The following is a 25,308-nucleotide window of genomic DNA, read 5'->3' on the forward strand; positions in this document are numbered from 1 at the left end:
CTTCAGCTCAGGTCATGATCCCAGGGTCCTGGGATCAAGCCCCACAAGGGGCTCTCTGCTCAGCAGGGAGCCTGTTTCCCTTCCTGCCTCTGCCTGCCTCTCTGCCTACTTGTGACCTCTGTCTGTCAAATAAATAAATAAGATCTTTAAAAAAAAAAAATTCAATTGTTAGAGAAATATGCAGTGCGGAAAGTAAAGGTAGTATGGAGACCCCAGGCAGAAATACACACAAATGGTTGGTGTGTGAGCCCAAGGAGGGGCTGTCCCGCCAAGATGTCAAAGCATCAGAACCCAGAACATGAAAGAAATGGTTCAAATACCATGCAGATTGCTTTCGTAGGTTTTGCCAAGTTGCGCTCCCCAACCGTTCTACCAAGAGATGCCCTCGCGGTTTGGAGATTTCCTGCTTCCCCAAACCTCCAACTCTGGGCGTTCCCAAGTTTTCTTCATTTGGTTAAATTGAGGGGAAATTGACTAAATTATGAGAGGCACACACATGCTCCGATTGTGTCCACTGCCTCCACAATTAAACCCGTCACCCAGCTTAAGCCTCCAAGGATCCGGCTAAAAGATGGGCTTCTTTCGACCTGAGCTTCCCTTCCCTCCACTTGCCCCCACCACCAGTGGCCTTTAGCTTCCTGTAATGGACCAAACCGCTTCCCACCTCAAGTGCACAGGCTGGGCCTCTTCGACTAGGAAACTCTAATCCACCTTTCAGAGAGACCTAGAGTAAGTTCCCAAACCTGTTTTCCCATTTGGAATAACTTCACCACCTTTTGTGGGGGTGCTATGAGGATCATATGAAATATAGAGTTTCAACCACTTGGCACAGTGTTTCACAGTGTTTTCAGCTCGAGGATTGTCACAGGATTTCAGCTCGAGGGGCACCTCCTCCAGGAAGCCCTCCCTGGCCACCCGCCCAGGTCAGGATTCCCATGTGTTATCCTTTTTCATGGACTCCTCAATGACTTTTTTGGGGGGTATATATCATACATTCGATATGAGAAACAAAGGCAGAAGAAGAATAATTAAATGTCCTTACTACCTACAACCCATTGACAAGTCCTTGAAACAGGCAAAGTGAGCTTCCTCTCGGGACTCAACTGCCTCGTTGTTGAACTTTGCTAAGGGCAAAAGGCAATCTTAGCCCACCCCCCAACCCCCATCCTGTAAGCCTACTTTAATAAAAATTCTTTTGGAAGCTTCTTCCTTTATCTCTAAACCCCCCAAGATAGTACATGTTGGCAATCATGGCCCAAGCATATGGCCCACCGATAGATATCTGAGGAGTCTCATGACCAGGGTTTTATTATGCAGTAATTAATGACCCTCTCCCAGCAACAGCTAGCCCCTTCAATGTCCAGGAAACCTTGCTTCCAAAATTCTTTAGAGACTTAGGCTATCACCAAACCCCTCCCAACTTGAATGTGGATAATGGGCCACTCCTCCTGACCCCAGTACAGCTCCTTCTGCCCATGGGTCCTGTCCTCGTGCTTGAATAAAACCACCCTTTTGCACCAAAGACGTATCAAGAATTCTTTCCTTTTTTTTTTAAGATTTTATTTATTTATTTGTCAGAGAGAGAGAGAGAGAGAGAGAGTACAAGCAGGCAGAGTGGCAAGCAGAGTCAGAGAGAGAAGCAGTCTCACCACCGAGCAAGGACCCTGATGTGGAACTCGATTCCAGGACCCTGGGATCATAACCAGAGCCGAAGGCAGCGGCTCAACCCACTGAGCCACCCAGGCGTCCCTCAAGAATTCTTTCTTAGTCCTCGGCTTCGAATCCTAGCATTCTTTCCTATATCGAATATAATAATTACTTGTGATATCATCTGCTTTGTGCTTCTCTTTACTATTAAGACCATGAGCAAGAGAAGGGCAGAAATGGTACCCAGCTCCACACCCGCCACCAAAGGATGCACTCGACGCCTGTCCATCAAATTAACGGATGTGATGAGGGAGCAGAAGCCTGGCTGAGGACCGAGCACAAGCTGACACTCACAACGCCCCCTCCCCCATATGTGTGACCTTCCCCCAGGAAACTTCCAACTTACTTAATGCTTTTTGCTAGAGGGGAAAACGTACTTAGCTTGATAATAGCAAGGCCTCCAGGAGCCTGAGGATCTGCTTTAGCATATGAAGGGCCTTTTGGACACCTCCCTTTGTCCTGACCTCCCTCAGCAGCTTGGTATAGAATCAATTCCTCCTCACAACCCCCATGCCACTCTTTCTGCCCAGGTCCTGTCCCCGTGGTTAATAAAACTGCCATTTTCACCAGATGTTTCAAGAACTCTTTCGTGGCCATCGGCTCTGGACTTTACCCCCTCCCCCAAACCTCACCCACATCCCAAAACCACATCAAATGGATAGATAGGTAAGGGTTCAATCTTTGACTCAACTAACCAACATGTCAGAGGCTATTCTTCTTTTTTTAAGATTTATTTATTTGGTGGGGGAAGGGCAGAGGGAGAAGAAGAGGGAGCATGTCAAGCAGACACCCCGCTGGGCGCACTGCCCGCCTTGGGGCTCAATCTTGCAATCTTGAGACCAGGACTGGAGCCGCAGTCAGGACTGGGATGCTTAACCCACTGAGCCACCTCGACGCCCCGGGACTAGTTCTTATCCCTGTTAGCAGCACATCTCTTTTCTCCTTAGCCACACCTTTCCATAAAGACAAAAGACAAAATGCAGTAATACTCCAACCGACTACCGACGCACCTACAAGCCACACTCCGCCAGGCCAGGATGGCCACAAAGTCAGAAAACTGTTGGTGGGTAGGCAGCGCCCCCATGTGATCGCTGGAAATGTTTGCTTCTCTGTCCATCCACGGTGGCCAAAATGCAATACTCTGGTTCTATCTTCTGTTTATCCTTCCGAATCCACTGCTCTGAGAGGCTGACCGCGGAGCTGGCTCCCTGGCTCTCCCTGCCGTCTGGTGCAGCCAGTGAGAGGCTCCAGCAAGAGATGGGAAGATGGGAGCCGGCAGAAGGAGGGGTCTTGCTTCTCCTCTCCCTGAACACAAGCCGGATCTAGTGACTTGATTTTAACATACAAAAGGTCGTGGTGGAAGTGATGCTGTGTGGCTTCCAACACCAGTTATAAAAGATGCAACTCCCACCTGGCCTTTCCTCTCTTGTTGGGTCCCCTGCTCTAGGGAGGTGGGGAGGCCAAGCTGGAGGGGGGTGGGTACACTCAAGCACCCAAGGAGGGAGGAATTGAGCCATCCCACCAACAGCAAGCACCTGCCCATCACATTGAATGAGCCATCTTGGAAGTGGACCCTCCCGCCCCAATCAAACATTCAGGTGACTGCAGCTCCCGCCAACATCGTGACCAATATTTGCAAGAGACCCTGAGCCAGAAAGTCCAGCAAAACCATTCCTAGATTCCTGATGCACAAAAACTCTATGAGACTGTTAGATGCTCAGTGCCCAGAACAGTGCCTGGCACAGAGTAAGAGCTCGATATGATGGCCGTTATTATGAGAATTTAGCAGATCTGGGGGCGCCTGGGTGGCTCAGTCAGTTAGGCGTCCAACTCTTGGTTTCCTCTCAGGACATGATCTCAGGGTTGTGAGATCGAGCCCTGCGTCAGGCTCATATTGGACACGGAACTTGCTTAAGAGTCTCTCTTTCCCCCACTTCTTGTGGACCCCCCCCGCCCCTCCCAGGTGTGCTCCACAGGCACACGCTCTCTCTCACTCTCTGTCTCTCTCTCTCCATCTCTTTTTAAAAAAGGGATCTAGCAGACCTGGTTCATGTTAGAGCTGGATGGGTCTCCCACCTGTTCCCTGCCTGCTTGTTACCCACCCTGGCTGCAGCCTCCTTCTCCACTGCATAAGTAGTAATTACATACTATATATTATATATCCTGTATCTATATAACAAGAGATTCCCCTCCACACCTCCCCCCTTCCTTCAGGATAAAATCCCAGGTACTCTATGCAGCCTCCACGCTCTCTCCTCCCTGCTGGAAATTCCACATTCAGCCACAAAGAACCGTGAACTGTTTCTGTTCACTAATTGGCTCCAGATGGGGTGCACAGAACCACAAACAAAGCTTTGGAGGTCAAGGAGAAAACATTAGAACACCTATATTTTTTAAATCTCCATTTTTGGTGCGTTTGTTAAAGAATATCTTTATGTAATAGAGGCCCCAGGCTGGCTAGGTGGGTGGAGCATGTGACGCCTGCTCTCAGGGTCACGAGTTCAAGCCCCACCTTAGGTGTGGAGCTTACTTTAGCGGGGGGGGGGGGGGGTAGTGCTAGCGGAGAAGATTCTCCACCTTCCAATTTACGGTGCAGATTCCCAGGAACCCCTAGACTACAGGCTGCTGCCGCCAGATTGTTAGAGACCAGTAACCTCTGTTTTTAACAAGCATCTTCTCGGTACACAGTAGGTGGCCCAGTGACGAGTTAGCCTACCCCAGGTGCTACTACGCGCTCTACCCCGGGTCTTGAATCCTGGCAGACACGCACAACCAAGACGTAGCCACTGTACCATCCCCATTTTACAGAGGAGTAAACTGAGGTTCGGAAAGAAGACACGGCCGCGTTTAAGAGACTCAGAGCGAGCACTGGGTCCAGGTCCTCCATTCCTGAGGGAGGGGAGGAGAGCGAGCGATGAAGTGGGGGAGTGCGAGCTGAGGGGGCACGGAGATTCGCGGCGGCCTTCCGATGCGGCCCCGCCCCCACGAGGGACGTGAAGACGCGGACCCCGCGCAGCGTGGGGACATGTGACCGATTGCAGAGGCCGCGCCGCCTCCACGGTCCGAGGTCCGCGCGCTCCGCCGCAGGGTGCAGACCCCTGGCGCCCGCCCGGGTTAGGGGCGCAAGGGCAGAGGCGGAGCCGGGGCGGAGCCAGAGCGCCCCGTCTACCCAGTCACCCCCAGTAATCGAAAGCGAAAGAGGGGGCCGGGGAGGAAGGGCGGGGCCGCCCGGAGGCCCCGCCCCCCTGCCCTGCGCGGCTGCTGGACCCGCGGGCGCGCCCAGGTAGGGGGGCTCCGAGCACGCAGTGCGGACCCTCGCGGTAAACTGCGCCGCCGCCACCATGTCTCAAGAAGGTGTGGAGGTAGGAGATGGCTACGGCTGGGCCGGGGGGCTCGCGAGAGGCGCCGAGGAGGGGCTGGGGGCGCGGAGGGGCTTCGCAGTTTCTGGGGACTCCATCCGAAGCCCAGACCTACCGCCTGGCTGGCACTCGTCCCCCCCTCCCCCGGAAAGGAGAATGACCGCCACATCCCCCGGGTGAGATGAGGCCTCCTCAAGGAAAAGCGGGGGCTGCAGGGTCAAGGATCAGAGGCCAGAGGTTACCTGGCCAGCCTCCTCCCTTATCCTGGGACGCTGGCACTAGTCCGCTCCCTCCCCCAGTGCCCTGTGGGGACTTTGGCTTTTTCCAGGAAATGCCGTAGAGGGATGGCGGGGGTGGGGGGGGGGGGGGACCAAAACCAAGGGTCAAGTTCAGGCTGAAAGAAGGATGCCTAGAGATGGAGGGGGGTCAGTCGCTCCTCTCCTTACGCGATCGGAACCCCCCTTTGCCCCCCCAAGCTGGAGAAAAGCGTCCGGCGCCTCCGGGAGAAGTTTCATGGGAAGGTATCCTCCAGGAAGGCGGGGACTCTGATGAGGAGATTTGCCAGCGACCACACGGGAGTGGGGCGCTCCATCGTGTACGGTGAGCGGGTTGGGGTCCGGGACCTGGTAGGGGTTGGGAGCCGGGAGCGCGCAAAAGAGGTGTGATCTGGTTTAAGGGTAGGAAGAGGCGCTGAAATGATCTGAGAAGGGTCTGTACTGGGCCCCTGGGGGGACCCTGAAACTCCCACAAGATCCTTCAAGGACCTTTTACTTACACTTACTCTTGCCACAGGGGTAAAGCAGCAAGATGGACAGGAACTGAGTAATGACCTGGATGCCCAGGTAAACTGCCCCCCCCATCAAAGGATGGGGTATCTGAGGAGGGGGAACCGAAGGAACCTGGCATATCCATGATGAGCCCCTTCTGTGCACCACCATTCCCCAATTCATGATCCACATAGACTTACCTTTCCAGCCACAGGTCCAACCAGGGAGTGTGCAAACTAGGTGCTCATTACATTGTGATGGCATTGAGTGGGAGAGAGAGACGAAGCTAGGCAGTGAAGCAAATCAGGATTAGTGTCATTGTACAGGACCCTGGAGGTCAGAAAAGGCTTTCCGGAAGGAGTGTGAGGAATAGTGATCCTGGAAAGTGGGGTGGTTGGAAAGGGTCTTCCTGGAAGAGGCAACAGAATGAGCAACAGGCGGACTGGCTAGGATAAACAGAAATGGGGGAGGAGAGAGGGGCAGGGGACCCCATGTGATGAATGAATGAATGAATGAATGAATGAAAGGCTTTGAGGCACAGGTGCAGTGTGGCTCCTTTACCCCTTAAATGACTTTGGTGGCCAGAGCACTGTGGATCTCACCTGCCTGAAAGCACCCCCTAGTTGTTAGAGTGTAATAAGGTACGTATTGTATTCTTTACATTTACTCATGTAAAGGGTATGATAAAAAATAATGAGAGGGGCACCTGGCTGGCTCAGTGTGGGGGAGGGGAATATGCGGACTCTTTCTCAGGGTCACGAGTTCAAGCCCCACATTGGGCATGAAGCCTACTTCAAATAAAGAAAAATGATAATAGGAAAGTGAGCGCTCCCCCTGCAGTAGGGTTTTCTTGAATTTCATCCCCATACTGATCCACTGAGACGGTCCCGTTATCACGTCCGTGCTGCAGACGACTGAACCGAGATGGAGAGTGATGGAGTCACTTGCCGGGTTCACACAGCAAGCAGGTGGCGGTTGGGATGTCAGCCATGGCGCTCTGAGATGCCCCTCATTAGTGGTTTGGCTCCACTCCCACAGCTGGAAACGTTGGAGTCAGGATTGGAACCTGCATCTCTCTGAATCCAGAGCCCAAGCACTCAGCCTAGAGCCGCATGGACTCAAAAAGGCGACGGGTCACAGCGCCACCAAGTGTGGAGCATGGGGTCCGGGCCTGCTGGGCCATGCGCACTCAGGGTGATCTCAGGCAACCCCTCTCCCAGCTCAGAGCCTCTGTTTCTTTATCTCAGCAGTGGGGGTGGTAGGTGCGTCCCCACTCAAGGCGACTATGAGGATAACTGAGGTCATGCACCTGACCTTCTCTAAGCTCCTCCCGAGTTAGGGACTCCCTACTCATATGGGGCCAGAACCTGGCTGCTCCGCCCCAACAAATAATGGTAAAAAGAGGTCCAAGCTGCTCCCCATTTTCTGCCCCTGATGTCTCCACCCAGGACCCACCGGAGGACATGAAGCAGGACCAGGACATCCAGGTGAGTACAGGGTATGGGACAGCAGTAGGTAGAGTGGAGGAGGACATCCACAGGCACGGAGAGTGGAGGGCATCCGTGGATGAGGAGAGGGAGACATGTATATAGAGGGAAGAGGGCTGATGTGTGTTTAGGTTCACAGTGAGGCGTGTCCTCCCTTTTGTCCCCATCCTGCAGGCCGTGGCGACCTCCCTCCTGCCCCTGACAGAAGCCAACCTCCGCATGTTCCAGCGAGCCCAGGAAGACCTCATTCCCGCCGTGGATCGGCAGTTCGCTTGCTCCTCCTGTGACCACGTTTGGTGGCGGCGCGTACCGCAGCGGAAGGAGGTGATGACCCAGTCCCCCTTCTCGGTACCCATACTTCTGACTTGAGAGTATCAACCCCAAGAGCCCAGTCCCTCACCCACAGTCTTGGAGCTCAGCCTCCACCTCAGACCCCATCCCTCCGGCCCTCCAGCTCCACCCCTACCTCAGAGCCCGACCTCTGGCTCCACAGTTTTGACCGCTGCCACCGAAATCAAACCTGACCCCAAAACCACAATCCCAGGTCTGGATTTGGAACCCCTGATCAGTGGTGTGCTTCTGGTAAATGCTTAGTAGCCCAGCTAGTGCAGGGAGGTAGGGGGAGAACCCCAGATTTGTAGCATTTGTCAGTTTCCATGGGGTACCTATTCCCACTGCCAGTATCAAGTTCCAGGGGCGCCCCTCTGACAAGAGCCTGCTCCCCACTCTACATGCCCAGGTGTCCCGGTGCAGGAAGTGTCGAAAGCGCTATGAGCCGGTGCCCTGTGACAAGATGTGGGGTGTGGCTGAGTTCCACTGCCCGAGGTGTCGGCACAACTTCCGGTGAGGGTGCTGACCTCCACCCAACCCCCACCCCCACCCAGCCCTGCACCCCCCAGGCCCTGCCCTGGTCCCACCCGGCCCCCGGCCTTACCTTTGGACCCTCATGACCCTGCCCCCCCACCCCAGGGGCTGGGCACAGATGGGGTCCTCATCCCCCTGCTATGGGTGCGGCTTCCCCGTGTATCCAACACGGATCCTCCCTCCGCGCTGGGACCGGGACACGGATCGCCGCAGCACCCACACCCACTCCTGCTCGGCTGCCGATTGCTACAACCGGCGAGGTGAGGGCCCTGCATGTCCCCCATGACCTCCCTCCACTCAGGGCAGCCTACTTGACCTTGACTCCTGGGACATCCACCTCTGGGGCCTTAGTACCAAGGTGCCTGCCTGCTTCTTCCACGTGCCTCCTAAGGCCTCCGTCCCCAGAGCCACTTAGTGCATCCCATGGCATCGGCCCCTCCTTTTACATCTTCCGTGGCCTCCCAACACCAGGCCACCCAAGACCCTGATCCTCCTAATAGACATCAGCCATGTTCTGTGGTCTTGGCCCTGAGGCTTGGTGGTTTCACCCTGTTCATGACCTCAGCCTCTGCCCCTGTGGTCTGTGTCCTTGGTTCCTGTTTTGTGTCCTGTAGTCTCAGGTGATGCCCATGTCCCTGGGTCTGTTGTGGCTTCAATACCTGTAACTTTCATTTCTGAGTTTCCTGTGGCTCTGGCCCAGGTCCCTCCCCTCTCCTGAGCGCCTCATGGCTACAGCCCCTTTGCCCCCAGACTCTTGGGTGGCCTCAGGCTCCACGGCCTCATAACCTCTCCCTCCCCAGAGCCCCACATGCCTGGGACGTCCTGCGCACACCCCAAGAGCCGGAAGCAGAACCACCTACCCAAAGTCCTGCACCCCAGCAACCCCCACATCAGCAGTGGCTCCACGGTGGCCACCTGCCTGAGCCAGGGGGGCCTCCTAGAAGACCTGGACAACCTCATCCTGGAGGACCTAAAGGAGGAGCTGGAAGAAGAGGACGATGATGAGGAGGAGGGCGGGCCCAGGGAGTGACCCAGACAAGGGGCAGATGCAAGCCAGACACACTCTGTGGAGATTTTGTGTTGTTATAAAATATGAGCTCAAACTGAGATCTAAACGCCCTCGGGGAGCCATTTGGGTCTGAGAGATGGGCAGGGGGATTCCTGGGTCCCGTTTTCAGGGCCGGGGAGCAAATCCACACCAGGATGGGCTATGGGATGTGGCCCACGCCATGTCACAAAGCAAGTGTGGCCAGGACAACGTGGGCTCCTCCTGACAAACGTTCCCTGGGACCCAGGGGACGGATGGAGAGATGGTTACAGCCTCAGGGGCCGGATCAGCATGGCAGCCTTCTTGAGAGAGTAAGCCCCGCCACGAAACTCAGCCCAGTAGACACCATCTTGGTAGCGGCTGCGGTAATGGCCACCGCGGTGCCACACGCCATTGAGGTTCGAGTGGGCACAGGCGTGGTACCACCAGCCTCCCCGCTGGTACAGGGCACAGTTACCTGAGAAGAGAGAAACCACATACCCTGTCACCAAAATAAAAGCTTCTTCCACTACCTCACTAGTGCAAGGCTTTCGTCAGGCGTCCCCTGGCCTTCCTCACTCTTACTGAACACAACCCTGAGGTCCTCTCTCTCCTCCCCAAAGTAAGAACCCTGGCCCCCATTTTCTTTTTTAGAGTAATATCTTTAATTCCTTCCCTATCACCCTACCAAAGTACAAGTTACACCTTTTCCACCCTTTTCTGGAAACCAGGAGCTCTACCTTTAAGGGGGGGGAGGGAATCACCTACTTCCTTTCTAGAATAAGATTTCTAGCTCTCATTCCCTGCCTTACACCAGAACAGGAATCTTGACTCTATTAGGAAAGAATTTGCCTCATCAAAGAAGAAATCTAGGCTTTCCATCCCCTCACCAGAATAAAAGTGCTCTCTGTTCTCTTGCTTACCCTGGTCCTTATCAGAGGGAAGTTTCACCCCACTTTTCATTCATTTCCTCCCTAGGAGTCCCACCACCTGTCCCCACTCCCCACCAGAATAAGAGCTCTCCTTACCAGAATAGGAGTCTCGGTCCCTATCCACGGTGCTGAAAGGCTTGTCATTGTGCCAGGAAAGAGAGTCTCCAGCATCTCCATAGTACTGGCCAAGCCGAAGGCGATAGTGGTCACTCTCAGGCTCCAAGGAGAAACCATCATAACGGGCTCGTGCCCCACGCCCCCCCCAGTCCTCCAGGAGCACCAGCAACTCATGGTCCCCACGGCTGGTCAGCTGATGCACAGGTTCCAGGCCCAGCCAGTACTCCCCATCAGGCTGCCCAAAGCCCACCTGGCAGGACAGGGAAGTCAGAAGGTCAGAAACAGGTCCCCCACCCTCTGCCCAGCCCCCCCCACCTGCCTGCGCCCACCTTGTAGTGCTGCCAGGTGGTGAAGAAATTGACAGAGCCGTCTTGCCGCCTTTGGATCACCGTCCAGCCTCCACCCTCCAGCTGTTGCTCGCACCACACTGACACTACATGCCGGCCCAGTCGCAGCTCATACACGCCACTCTGCCTGTGGCCCGCCTGGTGGGCCTCTGCACAATCCTGCCACGGACCTGTGGGTACAGAGATGGGGGAAGGCAGAGCCCGGACTAACCAACCCCTTATTGGGATGAGTCCTGATTCTCACCTCATCCCCTCATCAGAATAGCAGTCCTGCCTCTCCCACTCTCTGACCAAAATAAAAGCCCCAATATCCATTTCCTTACCTGAGTTAAAACTCTAATTCATTCTTTTCTCACTACAGCAAATACGGAGCCTGGGGTACTTAAATCCTGGTTCTACAGTCTCACCAGAATAGAAATCCTAAACATGGCACTCAGAACTAGCTTAAATGTTCACCAATAGACAGTCCTAAATTCCCTGTCCTCTCATCAAAGGAAGAGTACCTCCTTCCCTGTTCTCATACCACAGTAAGAATTTTGGTCTTTATCAGAATGAGAGTCATAGCTCCCTGTTCCATCACCAGAATAAAAACATCGTTTCCTCTGGTCTCCTTACCATGAAAGAAATTGGCCATTAAAATTCTGGCTCCCATTTCCCTCTACCCACTGCACTGGAATCCCCTAGCTCCCCACACCCTCAACAGCCCTGCCCTCATCTTACCTGTTGGCTTGGTGGGGACAACAGGGTGCCCTGCGGGCATGGGAGAGGCCAAGGGTCCCTGCTGTCTCAGGGTCTGGTCTCTCTGGGGCTCTGGAGCTGGGTCTAGCCTTCTGCTGGTGTCATTAGTGCCACCCACCAGACTGACAGGAACCACAGGCACCAGGGGTGGTGGCAGGACCTGGGATGACCAAGAGACTCAGATGTGACCACAGTAGCCTTCAGTTGAAAAGATACTGGGGCCCTAAATCCCCCAACACCCAGATAGGTGGGAGATCAGGCAGGGGCATGTCCTAGCCCTAGAAATGATACTCCCCAAAGCCTAACTCTAGCTTTCAAGAGTACAGCTGGGCCTAAATTCACAGCTGAACTGATCTGTGCCTCTGACGCTCCTTTTCTGCAAAGTAGAGATAATGAGTTGAGTACCTCCAATAATAAGTATTAACTTGGAATCCTCCCAACAGCCCTGTAAGGTGTGGGTTGTCACAGAGCAACAATCTTACTCAAAATGGGAACCAGCCATGTTCCAGAATTAAGGATAATATGGCAGCATTTAGAAAGAATAACATAGGACAGACATCTAATAGCATAACACCTCCATAACATGGGTCTTTAGTCTTTACATAATAATGTGCTTGATTACAGACTCTATGAATATTTATATTAAGTGGATAAGTAATGATTTTAAGTGGCCACAGTCGCGTTCTGACCCAAATGAGCTGTGGGAGGTGAGGTCGGAATCCGGTTTGGGGAGCTTTTCGGATTTCGAAACTGCGGATCAGAGATCGCGCGTGGGGTCGCAGGAGTCCCGTCTTACAAATGTTGCACACAGGAAGTGGCTACGACTCCTGGCGAGCTTAGAGGTTACCTGCTGCTGCCCGCCCGTGCCCCCCGGGCACAGGCGCTCCAGGCGGGCGATGAGGCCACTCTGCTGGGTGACCAGCTGCGCCAGCTCCCGGAACTTGACATCCAGCTGATGGAAGCGGGCGGCGGCGCGCTGCGCCTCTGCTGACACGTTGAGCACGCGCTCCCCAAGCAGCGCCAGCAGCGCAGCGGGCTCCGCCCCCGGGCCTGGCCCCGCCCCCGGGCCCGCCTCGTGCTGCAGCTGCGCGCGCAACTGACCCAGGCGCGCGCTCAGGCCGCGGATCTCTTTGCGGAGCGCGCGCACCTCTCCCGCCACAGCGCCGTCGGCCGCGGCCAGTCGCTGAAGTTCGCGCAGCAGTTCCTCGTGGCGGCCCACGCGCATGCGCAGCGCCGCTACCTCGCTGGCGTTCACGGCCTCTGGGGCCGGGCGCGCGGCAGACGGCCCGCTCCAGCACACCGCGCCCGTGAACTTCTGCTGGGGCAGCACGAAGGTGTAGGTGCAGCGCGGGGAGCCTGCCCGCGCCCACGTCGCATCCAGCAGGAGCAGCAGCTGCAGCGTGCGCAGCGGAGGCGCCCACATGGCAGACCTGCAGGCAGAGGACGAACGGGAAGGAGGGCAGCCCCCCGAGCCTAGCTTGGGCCCCCAGCTCTCCGGCTGGGCCGAACCTGCTTTGCTCCAGGTCCATGCAGGCTCGCCTCCCCGCCGAGCCCCTCCGCATCCCCCGCCACCTGGCTGGAAATGCCCAAATGGGATCCCACCGCGGCCTCTCCATTGAGTTCCAGGCGCCCTGGGGGCAGCATGTCGTGCATTCATTCAACAAGCGTTCACTGAGTGCTTGCTGTGTGCCAGCCTCAGTTCTAAGGAATACGGCAGGGAACAAAACACAAAAATTCTTGCCCTCTTGGGCAAAAAACAAGGTCAATAAACTATAGGAATTAATATAGTGTATTAGATGGTGCTAAGATAGCAGTAAATAGTGGAGAGATGTGGGGATCCGGCCCCGGCAATTTGAAAGGAGGGAAGACCTCCTGGAGGAGGTGACATTTGAATAAACACCTGAAGGAAGTGAGGGAGAAAGTAATGAGGATGTCAGGATGAAGAGCATCCCTGCCAGGGGGAACAGCAAATGCAAAGGCCCTGAGGCTAGACTGTTCCCGGGAGGCTGGAGCAGAAGCAGAGGGAGAATGGGTGGGAAGAGGTGAGGTGGGGTGAGAGGTTAAGTCTCACTAACTCAGACTAGTAGCAGACACCCCATCTCCCACGTCCTCAGACCAAAACCCCAGAATCATCCCTGTCTCCTCTTTCTTCACAGCAGATCCAACCTATCAGCCAGGCCTGTCAGCTCTTCTGTTTAGGCCCTGAATTCCTCCACGTCCCGCACAGCCATCACCCTCCAACATGATCCCAGCTCCAGACTCCATCTGGATTTCCTTATAGCAGCTGCCCCCCCAGGCCTCCAGTTGTCTGTCATCAACCTCTGGTCTGTTTCTCCCACAGCTGCCAGAGTCAGGCCATGTGTCTCCCTTTCCTAGAACCCCTCGTGGTCCCCAGCGCACTCAGAGCAAAAGCCCAGGTCTTCCTGTGCCTGACAAAGCCCTGCACCCTCTTCCTATCCCGTCCCCGCCCTCTTTTCCCTCCCACTCACCCCTCACTCACTCTGTTCCAGGCACACTGACCTCCTTGCTGCTTCTGAAACACAACAAGGATGGTCCTACCTCAGGGCCTTTGCTATTTCCTCACTCTAGAGCATTCTTCCTAGAATTTTCACATGGCTCCCCCTCTTTCCTTATTTGGGTCTTAGCTCACATGTCCCCTCCTCAGAAGCCCTCCCTGACAACCCCATTTAGCATTGCTCCTCCTGGGCGCTCCCTGTCACAGTCCAACTTTTTCATTTCAGCATTTGTCACTCTGAAATTGCCTCACTTGTTTGCCATTGTTTATGATCTGAATTCCTCCACCAAAACATCAGCTCTCAGAGGCTGAGTCTGGGTTTTGTCCTGTGCCTTGTGCCACCCATACACCCCTCAGCACCCACAAGCCCCAGGTCAGCTACATCCTCCCACGTGTTCCCTGGCTCACATAGGTGAGCTCCTGTAATTATCTTCCCTTGAGGGCATGCACGGAGACCTCCTAGCCTGGCCCCCATGGCCTTCATTCTTGGGATTCACCTACCTACAGCCTCTCAGACTAAGGACATATATGCCTCCCGCATGCACTTGCCCACACTCAGAACATGTCACAGATGTCCACACATCACCCCTGTATTTTCCAAGTCCCACTATGTCCAAAGCCAGACATCCTGGTGGTCACACAGGCTCGTGCCCTGGGGTCTTCATTGTCACTCACATTGCCTTGTTCACACATTGACCAAGCACTCCTTTAATGCCTACTGTGTGCTGAGAGCTGTTCCAGGCAATGGGGACACAGCCATGACCATTACAGACACACAAAAAAATTCCTGCCTTCATGGAGCCAACATCTCGGTGGGGAAAGCAGATGGGGGGGAGGGCAGAGGGTGATAAGTGTTTAGGAGAACACTCAAGGAAGGGGGTGGGAGTCCCCGGATGAGGGGCCATTTTAAACGGGGTCAGGACTCACTAAGAATATGCCAGTTGAGGGGCGCCTGGGTGGCTCAGTGGGTTAAAGCCTCTGACTTCAGCTCAGGTCATGATCTCAGGGTCCTGGGATCGAGCCCCGCATCGGGCTCTCTGCTTAGCAGGGGCCTGCTTCCTCCTCTCTCTCTCTGCCTGCTGCTCTGCCTACTTGTGATCTCTGTCTTTCAAATAAATAAATAATCTTTAAAAAAAAAAAAGGGGGAAGAAGATGCCACTCGAGCAAAGACCTGTAGAAAGAGAGAAGGGTAAGAACATTCCTGTCAGAGGGAACAGCAAGTGCAAAGGCCCTGAGCTAGGACCTTGCTTGATGTGCCCAAGGAACATCAGGGAGGCCTGTAAGACTGGAACAGAGTGAGCAAGGGGTAGAGCGGGAGGAGTTGAGGGCAGGGAGGGAACGGGGCAAAATGGGCAGGGCTTTGTGGGTCTCAAGAGGACCTGGGCTTTTTCCCTGAGTGAGGTGGGAATCCCGGAGGGTTTTGAGCTGGAGAAAGGCTTGCTCACCCTCATAGTTGCACACCAAACAAGAGCTCTCCTTGCCCCCTCCTTGAAGACACCAGGCCCCCCACAACAGGGATGGACCACCCCCCTTGGAGCCAGATTGCATATGTGCAACATCCCCTGCCTTCCAGGATCTCAACCCGGGGTAAGAGGGAGGCCTAGGGAAGCCCAGGTCTCCCAACAGACAAAATCAGCCTCCACCTGCTCTCCTGCCCTCCCGCCCTCTCACCTCTCACCTCTCAGGACCAAGACCTTGCGTCTGGCAAGGCTTGAAGCAGGCACAAGGAGACCCAGGAGCAGCTGAAGGTCCAACAGGAGCGCCTAAGTGAGGATGGGGAGAGGCTGGTGGGAGAGCAGGAGGGAGGAGGCTGGTCGCCCCAGAGCCTGGGATGAGAGCTGTGGTGCTGAGCCCGGGAGTTCCAACTGTAAATATTTAGCATTTCCCGCATGAGAACCGAGGCAGAACTGCCAGATCCCCCTGCCCAGGCCACCAGAGCCTGATAACACAGGTCAGCATTCCGGACGTTCCCCCACAGCAGAGCACAGAGCGTGGGAGGCTGCAGGCCCTGGGAGGCTAGCGGGATTCCAACCTCCGACACGCACACACCAGAGAGAAAGACAACGACAGCAGACATCAGATCAGCAGCACCTGCTGCATCAGACACGACTCTCGACTCCACACCTTTAATCTCAGTCTTCCAAAACCAGCGCTGGTCTCTTCTGTAGGTAGCCGCATTTTACAACAGGGAAAACTGAGTGTGCGAGAGGGTGAGTGACTTGTCTGCAGCCACATGGCTGGAGAATGATGGGACTCAGCCCCGGTAACTTGGCTCCAACATTCACACACGAATAACCACAACCCTCACACATACCCAGGCGCCTGTAACAGTGCAGACACAGAGACACACGGATATCCAACGAGACATGGGGACCCCTGCACAGAGCCACAAAGATAGACAGATGGAATCTGTGTGTGTGTGTGTGTGTGTTTGTGTGTGTGTGTGTATCTGCGGATTTGCCTGGCATGGGCACATATAAAGACACACCTGGAAACAAAGCACAGATTCCAGCAGCAACTGTGTGTCCAAAATATAGTCACAAACACACACACACACACACCACGACTTAAAGGAAAACACCCTGTGGGTGGAGTACATCTGTTCTGTGTCAGACACATACACACCCAGGCACACAGGGTCTCACGCTGGCAAGCACAGAGGTGCTAACTAGGTGTACAGTGAACCCCTGGCACCCGCCCACCTGCCCGCCACAGTGAACATGTTCCCATTTGTCTCCCACACACAGCTTCACATCCGCAGGCCAAATCTTGCAGGGACAAAACAGGCAAAAGTAAGCATGCAGTCATTTCTCAGAGGTACAAAGAGACTCACGTATAGCCCCCCAGAGCCTGGACTAGGGTCTCCCACCTGCACAAAGGCCTCACCGACCTCTAGACACAGTCTCAGGAAGCAGTCCTCTTCGCCCAGTTCCTACCGTCCTGAACTCGTAACCCGAGTGGACTCCCGGGCTGAAAGAGGAAATGGTCGTCCCAGATCTGAGAGAGGCTGCCAGGCTGGGCTCCAGGCCTGGGCTGGGGCCCCCCCACACTGGGCCCCATGGCCCCCCACCCGCAGTCCCCTCCAGCTTCCTCCATTGGCAGCAGAGAAGAAACCTCATAAGTCATAGAGAAGGACTGACAGAAGGGAGAGAGAGTCCAAGAAACAGAGGAGGGGAGAGTCATGGGGGAGATGGACAGAGACAGGGGGAGTCAGAAAGAGGGATGTGAAGAGAGAAAAGGGGATAGAGACAGAGACAGGAGAGATCAAAACTTGAAGGCAATGAGAGACAACTGATGGCAGAGACAAAGCTGGGGCAGAGGCAGACAGAGATAGGAAGAAGACAGGGATGGGAAGGGAAAGACAGAGGAGAGAAAAGGGGAAAGAATTGGGGAGGAGAACCAGCATAGGGGAAGCAAATGGGGGAGGGGAGACAGCTGAGGGAGGGGAAGCTTATGGGGGAAGGAAACCAATGGGACAGGGAAAAAGACGTTGGGGGCGTCCCTTTCCCCCACCCCAAGGTTCTGGGGTAGAAGCCAGAGGCCTGAGGCCAAGACTGGGGCTTTGAGCGGAAACCAGGAGGAGGTGAGTTATTCACAAAGCTCCCGCCTTGCCCTAAGTTTCCAGAAGGTGATGTGGAGTTTCCATCTCTTAGCCACAGACAGGGCCTCCGGGGAAGACAGCTGGCCCTCAGGAGCTGAGGCCCACATGTCTAACTGCCACGCTCTACCCATTTCTCTGGTTGTTCCTCAAGGGCCTGGTGCTGGCGTGCCAAGCATTGTGCATACATCATCTTTTTAAATGGGTCAGAGGAGAAATGATCACCATCCTCACTTTAGGACACTTGTGGGAGCCTTGGAGTGGATAAATTGGCTCTCAAATTCACCCAGCTGGTGTAAATGGGCCGAGGAAGGATTCGAACCTTGGAATTCGAAGGATTCGAAATGAACCAGGGTTCATTTCTCTGCAGCCCAAGCTGCTTCCCCGAGACGCTAGCCCCGCCCGGTTTCCGTAGAAACAAGCACCAGGTGTCTCCATAGCAACCCCTCCGCGGATTCCTGCCTGCCGCTACCTGGTGCGCATGCCCGTCTGCACCGCGCGTGCCGCCCCACGTGATCACCACGCCGGCGGCGGAAGTAAGCGGCGCAGCGCCGGAAGCACAAGGCAGAAGGATCCTGGTGGAGGAGTTGGCGGCATGGGGCAGTCGGGGCGGGTGAGACGCTGCGGCCGGGGGAGCGGGTGGGGCTGGCGGGGTCCCCCCGGCGGCCGTGGCGTTGACCGCTCGCCTTTCACCTCCGCAGTCCCGGCACCAGAAGCGTGCGCGCGCCCAGGCGCAGCTCCGCAACCTCGAGGCCTACGCCGCGCAGCCACACTCGTTCGTGTTCGCGCGGGGTCGCGCAGGCCGCGGCGTCCGGCAGCTCAGCCTGGATCTGCGTAGGGTCATGGAGCCCCTCACCGCCACCCGCCTGCAGGTCTGCACCACCCACCCCGCCTACATCAGCCACGGGCCAGGTCTTCGCGGCGGCGGAGGTGGCTTCAACCGCGGAACCCCGCGTGGCTTCAGTCTCGGGTGGAGAAAGGGAGCTCTATGGGGAACATCGTCTCGGCCACTTAGGGATGTGTGGGGGCAGCGGATGAACGCGCTCAGCTGGGGCTTGCCTGAATGCTTAAGGCTGGTGGTTTAGTGACTCGGATGGAAACGGCCTCTCTTAAAGGTCTGGGGAAGTTAACGTCGCACGGCCCAGTTGGATCATCTGCGGACTGGGCGGTGCACAGTATACAAGGGACGAATTCAAGTCTGATTAGTTCTAGAGGTCGAGCGCATTCCACTCCTTTCTTCTCTTTCTCGGAAAAATTAAATGCAAAGGAAGGGCATAACAGCTTCAGCTTACAGTCTTTGCTCCAGAAGAGAGATTTATGATGCTTCCAATTTGTTTTTGCAATTCTCAGATACGAAAGAAAAACACTCTGAAGGATTGTGTGGCAGTGGCTGGGCCCCTTGGGGTCACACACTTCCTGATCTTGAGTAAAACGGAGACCAACATCTACTTTGTGAGTTAATACCCACAGCCCTAATCTTCTCCCTCCCCTCTTCCTCCCCCAACTCTCATGATGAACCCATACGCCTCTGAGTTGCCATGATTCTGGCTTCAAAGTAAACGCTCTGAAGAGTTAAGCAGAGGTTCCCACTCCCTGCTCCCTAGCTGAACGCCTCGACTCTTACCAGCTGTTTTTTCTGTAGAAGCTGATGCGGCTCCCGGGAGGCCCCACCTTGACCTTCCGGATCAACAAGGTAAGGTTTGGAGGTGGTAGGAGGGCCATGTTGGGTAGAGGATGGGTTTGGGGTGGTGCCAGCCGCATGTGGTCGGCAGGCACCCACTCCTCGCCCTGTCCTGCAGTACACGTTAGTGCGGGACGTCGTCTCCTCCTTGCGCCGACACCGCATGCACGAGCAACAGTTTGCCCACCCGCCCCTCCTGGTCCTCAACAGTTTCGGTCCCCATGGTATGCACGTGAAGCTCATGGCCACCATGTTCCAGAACCTGTTCCCCTCCATCAATGTGCACAAGGTGAGCGGATCCTGGTGTGGTGGCAGGTAAGAGTGGATGGGCAGACAGTATAGTAGGTACCACACATAGGCCCTGGGGTTTTTGCTCAGTCTTCACCTCCCAGCATTGAGGCTCAGAGCTCCAGCTCCTGAGGTCCAGTCTCACCCTTGTGTTCTGTGACACTGGGGTAAGAGGCTCCCTCATGACCTGCCTTACTCTCCGGAAGATGGAAAATGATGCGGACCATCCTTTATTTCTCGGATGTGTATTGAGTGTTGGGCTGAGCAGTGTGGTAGGTGTTGTGACTCCATCTTAAGATAGAAAAATAGTTTGAGGGGCGCCTGGGTGGCTCAGTGGGTTAAGCCTCTGCCTTCGGCTCAGGTCATGATCCCAGGGTCCTGGCATCAAGCCCCGCATCGGGCTCTCTGCTCAGCGGGGAGCCTGCTTCCTCCTCTCTCTCTGCCTGCCTCTCTGCCTACTTGTGATGTTTCTCTTTGTCAAATAAATAAATAAAATCTTTCTTAAAAAAGAGTGAAATGCCTTTTTTTTAAAATACGATTTTTGTAAAGTATTTATTTATTTATTTGACAGAGATTGCAAACAGAGACAGGCAGAGAGAGAGAGAAGGAAGCAGGCTCCCTGCTGAGCAGAGAGCCCGATGTGGGACTCGATCCCAGGACCCTGAGATCATGACCTGAGCGGAAGACAGACTTTTTTTTTTTTTAATGTTTCTTTTTTTTTTTTTTTAAGATTTTATTTATTTATTTGACAGAGATCACAAGTAGGCAGAGAGGGAGGGGGAAGCAGGCTCCCCGCTGAGCAGAGAGCCCGATGCGGGGCTCGATCCCAGGACTCTGGGATCATGACCTGAGCTGAAGGCAGAGGCTTTAACCCACTGAGCCACCCAGGCGCCCCTTAAATAAGATTTTTAAAATTTATTTAACAGAGAGAGTAGGAGCCGGGGGAGGGTTAAAGGGAGAGGGAGAAGCAGGCTCCCCACTGAGCAGGGATCCTGGGATCATGACCTGAGCCAGAGGCAGACGTTTGGGCACCCAGGCACCCCAGGACTGGATTTTTTAACTTGTTTGGTTCCAGGGTCCCAGCTCCTAATGTCTGGTACCAGCAGGTTTCACACTGGGCTGTTAGATGCTGATCATCAGGGAGTCTGGTGTGCACAGGCCTCAGAACCAGGATTTCAAGCCAGCAGCCCAGCCAGTGCGTTAGGCCCCCAGCGCTAGCAGCACCCCGTGCACCCTTGCTGGGGATTCCTGGAGTGGCCATGGCCTGGGCTTGATGTGCCATGCAGGGAAGCCTGTGGGTGGTTCACGTGGTTCCATGTGCCCTGCCCCCCCCCCCAGGTGAACCTAAACACCGTCAAGCGCTGCCTTCTCATCAGTTACAGTCCCGACTCCCAGGAGCTGGATTTCCGGCATTAGTGAGTCCTGCGAAGGGTGGGTGGGGCCTCACGTGCGGCTGAGGCGCTGTGATTGCTCGGTCTCAAAGTAAACGCTCTGACGCCCTGTGGAAAGGGTAGGCGGGTGGAGCTGACCTCCAGTCAGTTTCTTGACTCCTGACTCCCCCCTTCTCACACCCCGGCTCCTGCAGTAGCATCAAAGTCGTTCCTGTGGGCGCAAGTCGTGGGATGAAGAAGCTTCTACAGGAGAAGTTCCCCAACATGAGCCGTCTGCAGGACATCAGCGAGCTGTTGGCCACGTGAGGAGGGCGCTGGGTGGGAGATCAGTTCAGTCCTGGGGGCCTGCCATCCCCTGCTGACCTTGGTGTGTCCTTTGCGCAGGGGCGCGGGGCTGTCGGAGAGCGAGGCGGAGCCGGATGGCGAGCACAACATTACAGAGCTGCCCCAGGCAGTGGCGGGCCGCGGCAACATGCGGGCCCAGCAGAGCGCTGTGAGGCTCACTGAGGTGAGGCCCGGCCCCGGGGGCAGGCCTAGGGGCAGAAGTAACTTCACTGGCAGCCCCTAGCCCTGAGGGAGAACTGACTCTTCCCCCTCGTCGTCTCTCGTCTCTCCAGATTGGGCCTCGGATGACGCTGCAGCTCATCAAAATCCAGGAGGGTGTGGGGGAGGGGAACGTGCTGTTCCACAGTTTCGGTGAGAACGGGGCTGGCCGACCATGGGGCTGGGAGTCTGAGGCCCTCCAAGGTGGGTCACGGGGTGCACCGGACACACTTGGATCAGGGTGACCTGTCTTTTCCTGGCCAGTGCACAAGACTGAGGAGGAACTCCAGGCCATCCTGGCAGCCAAGGAGGAGAAGCTGCGGCTCAAGGCCCAGAGGCAGGACCAGCAGGCCCAAAACGTCCAGCGCAAGCGGGAGCAGCGGGAGGCGCACAAGTGCGTGGCAGTGGGCTGTGCTGGGGAGGCAGGGTCCCGGGTGCGGGTTGCCACCCTCAGTGCCACCCCTTTGCAGGAAGAAGAGCCTGGCGGGCATGAAGCGGGCACGAGCAGGGGCTGATGGGGATAGCGATGCTGAGGACCCTGGTGTCCCCCCAGAGACAGAGGGGGCCGCCCAGCCAGAGGAAGAGGAGGACGAAGCCGAGTATTTCCGCCAGGCAGTGGGAGAGGAGCCCGATGAGGGTATGTGGCTGGGGTGGCCACAGCTGGGCACCTTAGGCTTGTCCCTGTGCTGTGGTGGCCTTGACACCATTTTCTTCCCTCAGACATGTTCCCAAAGGCAGCCAAACGAAGACGGCGTGCTGGGCCGCCAGGCAAGAAGCAGCAAGGAAAGGAGCGGAGGCCTGGTCAAGGCACTGACTCCAGGCCTCCAAAGGCCAAGGGCAGCAGGCCCCAGCGGGGCCAGACCAAGCTGGGACGCAGAGGAGCTGCCTGGGACTGCAGGCCAGGCCAAGCACGGCCACCTAAGAAAGCGGTCTGAGGCCAAACCGGAGCGCCAGATGGAATGCCCCAAATTGGGGCCCACAAGATTCTGCCTTGGGCTAGTGTAGCCCTGGGTTTCCTTTCATAAAGGAGCCGTTTCCCCAACCTCCCACTGTGGTAAATGACTGATTTCCCATAAGTCTGAGTCTGCATTTGCAATAGAAACTTGGAGATCTGTGTATAAAGCCAAGGGGCTTATGGCCAGGAGTCTGGGAGTTGGATGGGATTCTGCCTCAAACCTGCGCTCTTTTCCCCCATGCTGAGCAGCGGGAGTGTGGGGCCGCTTGCACGGGTGAAGCTGATGGGCCTCTTGCCGCGTCCCCCCACCCCACTCCCCCCAGCACCCCCAGGATTACTTGCAAGCTTGTAAGGGGCCCGCTCTGGAGGGCAGGGTGTGAAGAGGAAGGAAACCAGGGGGCGGTGGAAGGACTGGAACTGGCTGTGGGTGGAGCTGCAGGGAAGGGAGGGGCCGGCCGCGGCACTGCTAACTCGGGGACTGGGGACTAGCACTTCGAGGGCAGCAGGCACGCCGGCCATGGCTGCCACCACCTCAGGTGAGGAGCAGACGCTGCTGGGTTGGTTGAGTCCAGCAGAGGTCCTGGGTCCTCAGCTGTTGCGCCTCAGCCCAGGATGGAGGGTGGGGGCGGCTGGCTCCTAGGAGGTGGAGGCCGCTGAGTCAACCACGTCTGGACAGGGACTTCCTCCCAGAGCAGAGATTGGACCGGGAGGCAGAAATGTGGCTGGGCCAGCAGTCGGGCAAGGGAGGGGTGCGTGCAGGAGCCAGGGGCCCAGAGTCGGCTGGAGAGACCAGGGATGGGCTGTCTGCCCACCTCTGAGGCGGAGTTGGTACGTGGAAGAGAATCCTTCCCTGCGTGGCTGAGTCCCAGGCCTCGTTCTGGGCACTGGAAAGCCAGGGGCAGGGCACTCCCTGGCCTCAGGAGATGTTCTGGAGGCTTTCTTAACAGTGGTCAGGTGGATGTATGGGCTTTACAGAAATCGGGGACAGGATGCCTTCGCAATGTTAGAGGAGTCAGAACGGGCCTCTTGGGGTTAGAGACCTGGAGATAAGTGGGGGCTGGTGAGTCAGGCGAAGAGACTGCATGCAAAGGCCCTGAGGTGGAATGTGCCTTGCAGAAGAGCCTGAAAGGCGGTGTGGGAAGGACTGTCGGGAGTGAGTCACCCAGAGCCTGGGAGAAGAGCAAGCTGGTGAGAGGGAGCCTTTGCTCCTGGGGCCCTTCAGTGGAAGAAGCGTGCACTGTGTTTTCCTGCCAGTGAGGAGGAAGCCAAGAGGGCGCGGAGCCCAGGACAACCTAGGAGACTGTGGGGAGAATGGGTTGGGATGAGGTCAGGAACTGGGAGGCTGGGCCAGATTCTGAAGATGGTGGCAGTGAGACTTGCTGATGCACCAAGTCTTAGAGGCGGCACTGGGGCGCCCCCCCCAAGCCTGGTGGTTCTGAGTTATCACTCCTGGCTTACACGTGTCCTGTGAAGGCAGTGACCACGCCCCTTCTTGACGGTTCAGGACCCAGCGCAAGCTTAGTCACCATCACAGGAGGACTTTGGCTTCTGAACTTCCTGGGCGCGTTTCCTCTGTAAACTGGCGGGTGGCTCCTCGGCAGGGAAAGGACTGAGAAAGCGTGTCCCTAGGGGGCTTACATGACCAGGCACAGGGCAGAGGCTCTGGAGGCAGCGAGAGCCACACCAGGAGGGACAGTGCTCACGGGGTGACCCCATCTGCCCATAGGTGCGCAGCCCTGCCCAGCCAACTTCTCAGCTGCCATTGATCACGTTCTTAGCGGCTTCCAGGAAAACTTTCTGTGGCCCCTGCTGGTGGGTGAGTTCCTGGTGGCCGTGGCCAGCAACGGCCTCGCCCTCTACCGCTTCAGCACACGAGAACGGCGCCCGTGGCACCCCGCTGTGGTCTTTTCAGCCCAGCTGGCCATCAGCGACCTGCTCTACGCCCTGACGCTGCTCCCACTGGCGGCTTACTTCTACCCGCCCAAAAACTGGCAATACGGGGAGCTGGCCTGCCGCCTGGAGCGCTTCCTCTTCACCTGCAACCTGCTGGGCAGTGTCCTCTTCCTCACCTGCATCAGCCTGAACCGCTACCTGGGCATCGTCCACCCCTTCTTCGTCCGCAGCAGCTTGCGGCCCAAGCACGCCTGGGCGGTCAGTGCCGCAGGCTGGGCCCTGGCAGCCCTGCTGGCCTCGCCGACGCTCAGCTTCTCCCACCTGAAGCAGCCGCTGGAGGCAGGCGGCTGCACAGTGGTCCAGCCCATGGCCTGCACCAGGTGCATGGGGACGGCAGGTGACCACCACCTGGAGGCCTACGCAGCCTACAGCATGGCGCTGGCGGTGCTGGGCTGTGGCCTGCCCCTGCTGCTCACCCTGGCAGCCTACGGTGCCCTCGGGTGGGCGGTGCTGCGCAGCCACGGCATGACAGCGGCTGAGAAGCTGCGTGTGGTGGTGCTGGTGGCCAGCGGCCTGGCCCTCTATGCCAGCTCCTACGTGCCCTACTACGTCACACAGGTGCTCAACGTGCACGCACGGCAGCGCTGGAGGACCCGTTGCCCGACCTTTGCCAACGAGGCTGAGGCCCGGGCAGCACTGGACTGGAGGACCTACGTGAGCCACCAGGTCACGCGGGGCCTCATGCCCTTGGCCATCTGCCTCCACCCACTGCTCTATATGGCCGTGGCACCCAGCCTGGGCTGCTGCCCCCAGAGCTGCCTCGGCTGCACGGGGAGCCGAACCCCGGAGGAGGATGCTGGGAGACCTGGCCAAGTCCTGCCCCTTAAGATCACAGCCACTCCCCACACCTTGGGGCCCTAATCCCCTGACCTTGGCCCATGACCTAGTTTGAGCTGCCACCTTCTCACCACAAGTCACTGAGACTGGCAGCAGAATGGAAGCCGAGAGCCTGGGAGGCCCCCAGCCCCGAGCCGTCCCAAACCACCGCTTCCTCCCCTACAGAAAGACCCGTTGGGGGCCAGAGTGGGAGACTTCTGCC

General features: G+C 56.6%; 3 protein-coding genes and 2 non-coding genes across 9 annotated transcripts; 4 read left to right on the plus strand and 1 right to left on the minus strand.

Moving 5' to 3' along the window:
- Positions 1–4,922: 4,922 nt before the first annotated feature.
- SHFL (shiftless antiviral inhibitor of ribosomal frameshifting) lies at positions 4,923–9,291 on the plus strand. Its single transcript, XM_032883948.1, has 8 exons — positions 4,923–5,069; positions 5,543–5,666; positions 5,859–5,908; positions 7,282–7,320; positions 7,495–7,644; positions 8,060–8,163; positions 8,290–8,444; positions 8,985–9,291. Exons 1-8 carry the CDS (start codon positions 5,049–5,051, stop codon positions 9,212–9,214), a joined length of 873 nt encoding a protein of 290 aa, XP_032739839.1. The 5' UTR covers positions 4,923–5,048; the 3' UTR covers positions 9,215–9,291.
- On the minus strand, positions 9,245–16,821 carry ANGPTL6 (angiopoietin like 6). 2 transcript variants are annotated; one of them, XM_032883941.1, is made up of 7 exons: positions 16,751–16,821; positions 15,539–15,623; positions 12,193–12,775; positions 11,328–11,505; positions 10,590–10,777; positions 10,240–10,510; positions 9,245–9,689 (listed from the first exon to the last, which is right to left on the minus strand). In XM_032883941.1, exons 3-7 carry the CDS (start codon positions 12,766–12,768, stop codon positions 9,499–9,501), a joined length of 1,404 nt encoding a protein of 467 aa, XP_032739832.1. In that variant the 5' UTR covers positions 12,769–12,775; positions 15,539–15,623; positions 16,751–16,821; the 3' UTR covers positions 9,245–9,498. The 2 variants fall into 2 exon arrangements, with proteins under 2 accessions (XP_032739832.1, XP_032739831.1); XM_032883940.1 differs by lacking the exon at positions 16,751–16,821 and having other exon boundaries at positions 11,328–11,508; positions 15,539–15,617.
- A 1,027-nt stretch (positions 16,822–17,848) lies between these two features.
- Positions 17,849–25,285, plus strand: LOC116883067 (suppressor of SWI4 1 homolog). Of its 4 annotated transcripts, XM_032883945.1 has the most exons (14): positions 17,971–18,071; positions 18,160–18,330; positions 18,809–18,910; positions 19,101–19,151; positions 19,258–19,428; positions 20,766–20,842; positions 21,013–21,120; positions 21,203–21,326; positions 21,436–21,514; positions 21,626–21,755; positions 21,832–21,998; positions 22,082–22,205; positions 23,079–23,091; positions 24,043–24,371. In XM_032883945.1, exons 1-14 carry the CDS (start codon positions 18,054–18,056, stop codon positions 24,262–24,264), a joined length of 1,557 nt encoding a protein of 518 aa, XP_032739836.1. In that variant the 5' UTR covers positions 17,971–18,053; the 3' UTR covers positions 24,265–24,371. The 4 variants fall into 4 exon arrangements, with proteins under 4 accessions (XP_032739835.1, XP_032739836.1, XP_032739833.1 ...); XM_032883944.1 differs by lacking the exon at positions 23,079–23,091 and having other exon boundaries at positions 17,849–18,071; positions 22,082–22,162; positions 24,043–25,285; XM_032883942.1 differs by lacking the exons at positions 17,971–18,071; positions 18,160–18,330; positions 18,809–18,910; ... (8 more) ...; positions 22,082–22,205; positions 23,079–23,091 and adding an exon at positions 22,817–22,852 and having other exon boundaries at positions 24,043–25,285.
- On the plus strand, positions 18,956–19,041 carry LOC116854215. The gene has a single exon (XR_004380109.1). It is a non-coding gene; the product is annotated as a small nucleolar RNA SNORD105 (small nucleolar RNA).
- LOC116854217 lies at positions 20,862–20,932 on the plus strand. The gene has a single exon (XR_004380111.1). It is a non-coding gene; the product is annotated as a small nucleolar RNA U105B (small nucleolar RNA).
- Positions 25,286–25,308: the final 23 nt, after the last annotated feature.

This window comes from Lontra canadensis, unplaced genomic scaffold (assembly GCF_010015895.1).
Source record: "Lontra canadensis isolate GAN:19392208 unplaced genomic scaffold, GSC_riverotter_1.0 scaffold88, whole genome shotgun sequence".
Taxonomy (NCBI): domain Eukaryota; kingdom Metazoa; phylum Chordata; class Mammalia; order Carnivora; family Mustelidae; genus Lontra; species Lontra canadensis.

What these genes read in the sequence shown, in the direction of transcription:
- SHFL (XM_032883948.1), top strand. Translation starts at nt 5,049, where the DNA reads ATGTCTCAAGAAGGTGTGGAG. An exon ending in TGTCTCAAGAAGGTGTGGAG is followed by an intron (nt 5,070 to 5,542) that starts GTAGGAGATGGC and finishes TGCCCCCCCAAG; the next exon opens with CTGGAGAAAAGCGTCCGGCG. An exon ending in GCGTACCGCAGCGGAAGGAG is followed by an intron (nt 7,645 to 8,059) that starts GTGATGACCCAG and finishes CTACATGCCCAG; the next exon opens with GTGTCCCGGTGCAGGAAGTG.
- ANGPTL6 (XM_032883940.1), bottom strand. Translation starts at nt 12,768, where the DNA reads ATGTGGGCGCCTCCGCTGCGCACGCTGCAGCTGCTGCTCCTGCTGGAT. An exon ending in TGTCCCCACCAAGCCAACAG is followed by an intron (nt 10,778 to 11,327) that starts GTAAGATGAGGG and finishes CTGTACCCACAG; the next exon opens with GTCCGTGGCAGGATTGTGCA. An exon ending in GGACCGAGACTCCTATTCTG is followed by an intron (nt 9,690 to 10,239) that starts GTAAGGAGAGCT and finishes CTCTCTTCTCAG; the next exon opens with GTAACTGTGCCCTGTACCAG.
- LOC116883067 (XM_032883944.1), top strand. Translation starts at nt 17,940, where the DNA reads ATGCCCGTCTGCACCGCGCGTGCCGCCCCACGTGATCACCACGCCGGC. An exon ending in CCTCCATCAATGTGCACAAG is followed by an intron (nt 19,429 to 20,765) that starts GTGAGCGGATCC and finishes CCCCCCCCCCAG; the next exon opens with GTGAACCTAAACACCGTCAA. An exon ending in GCGCTGTGAGGCTCACTGAG is followed by an intron (nt 21,327 to 21,435) that starts GTGAGGCCCGGC and finishes TCGTCTCTCCAG; the next exon opens with ATTGGGCCTCGGATGACGCT.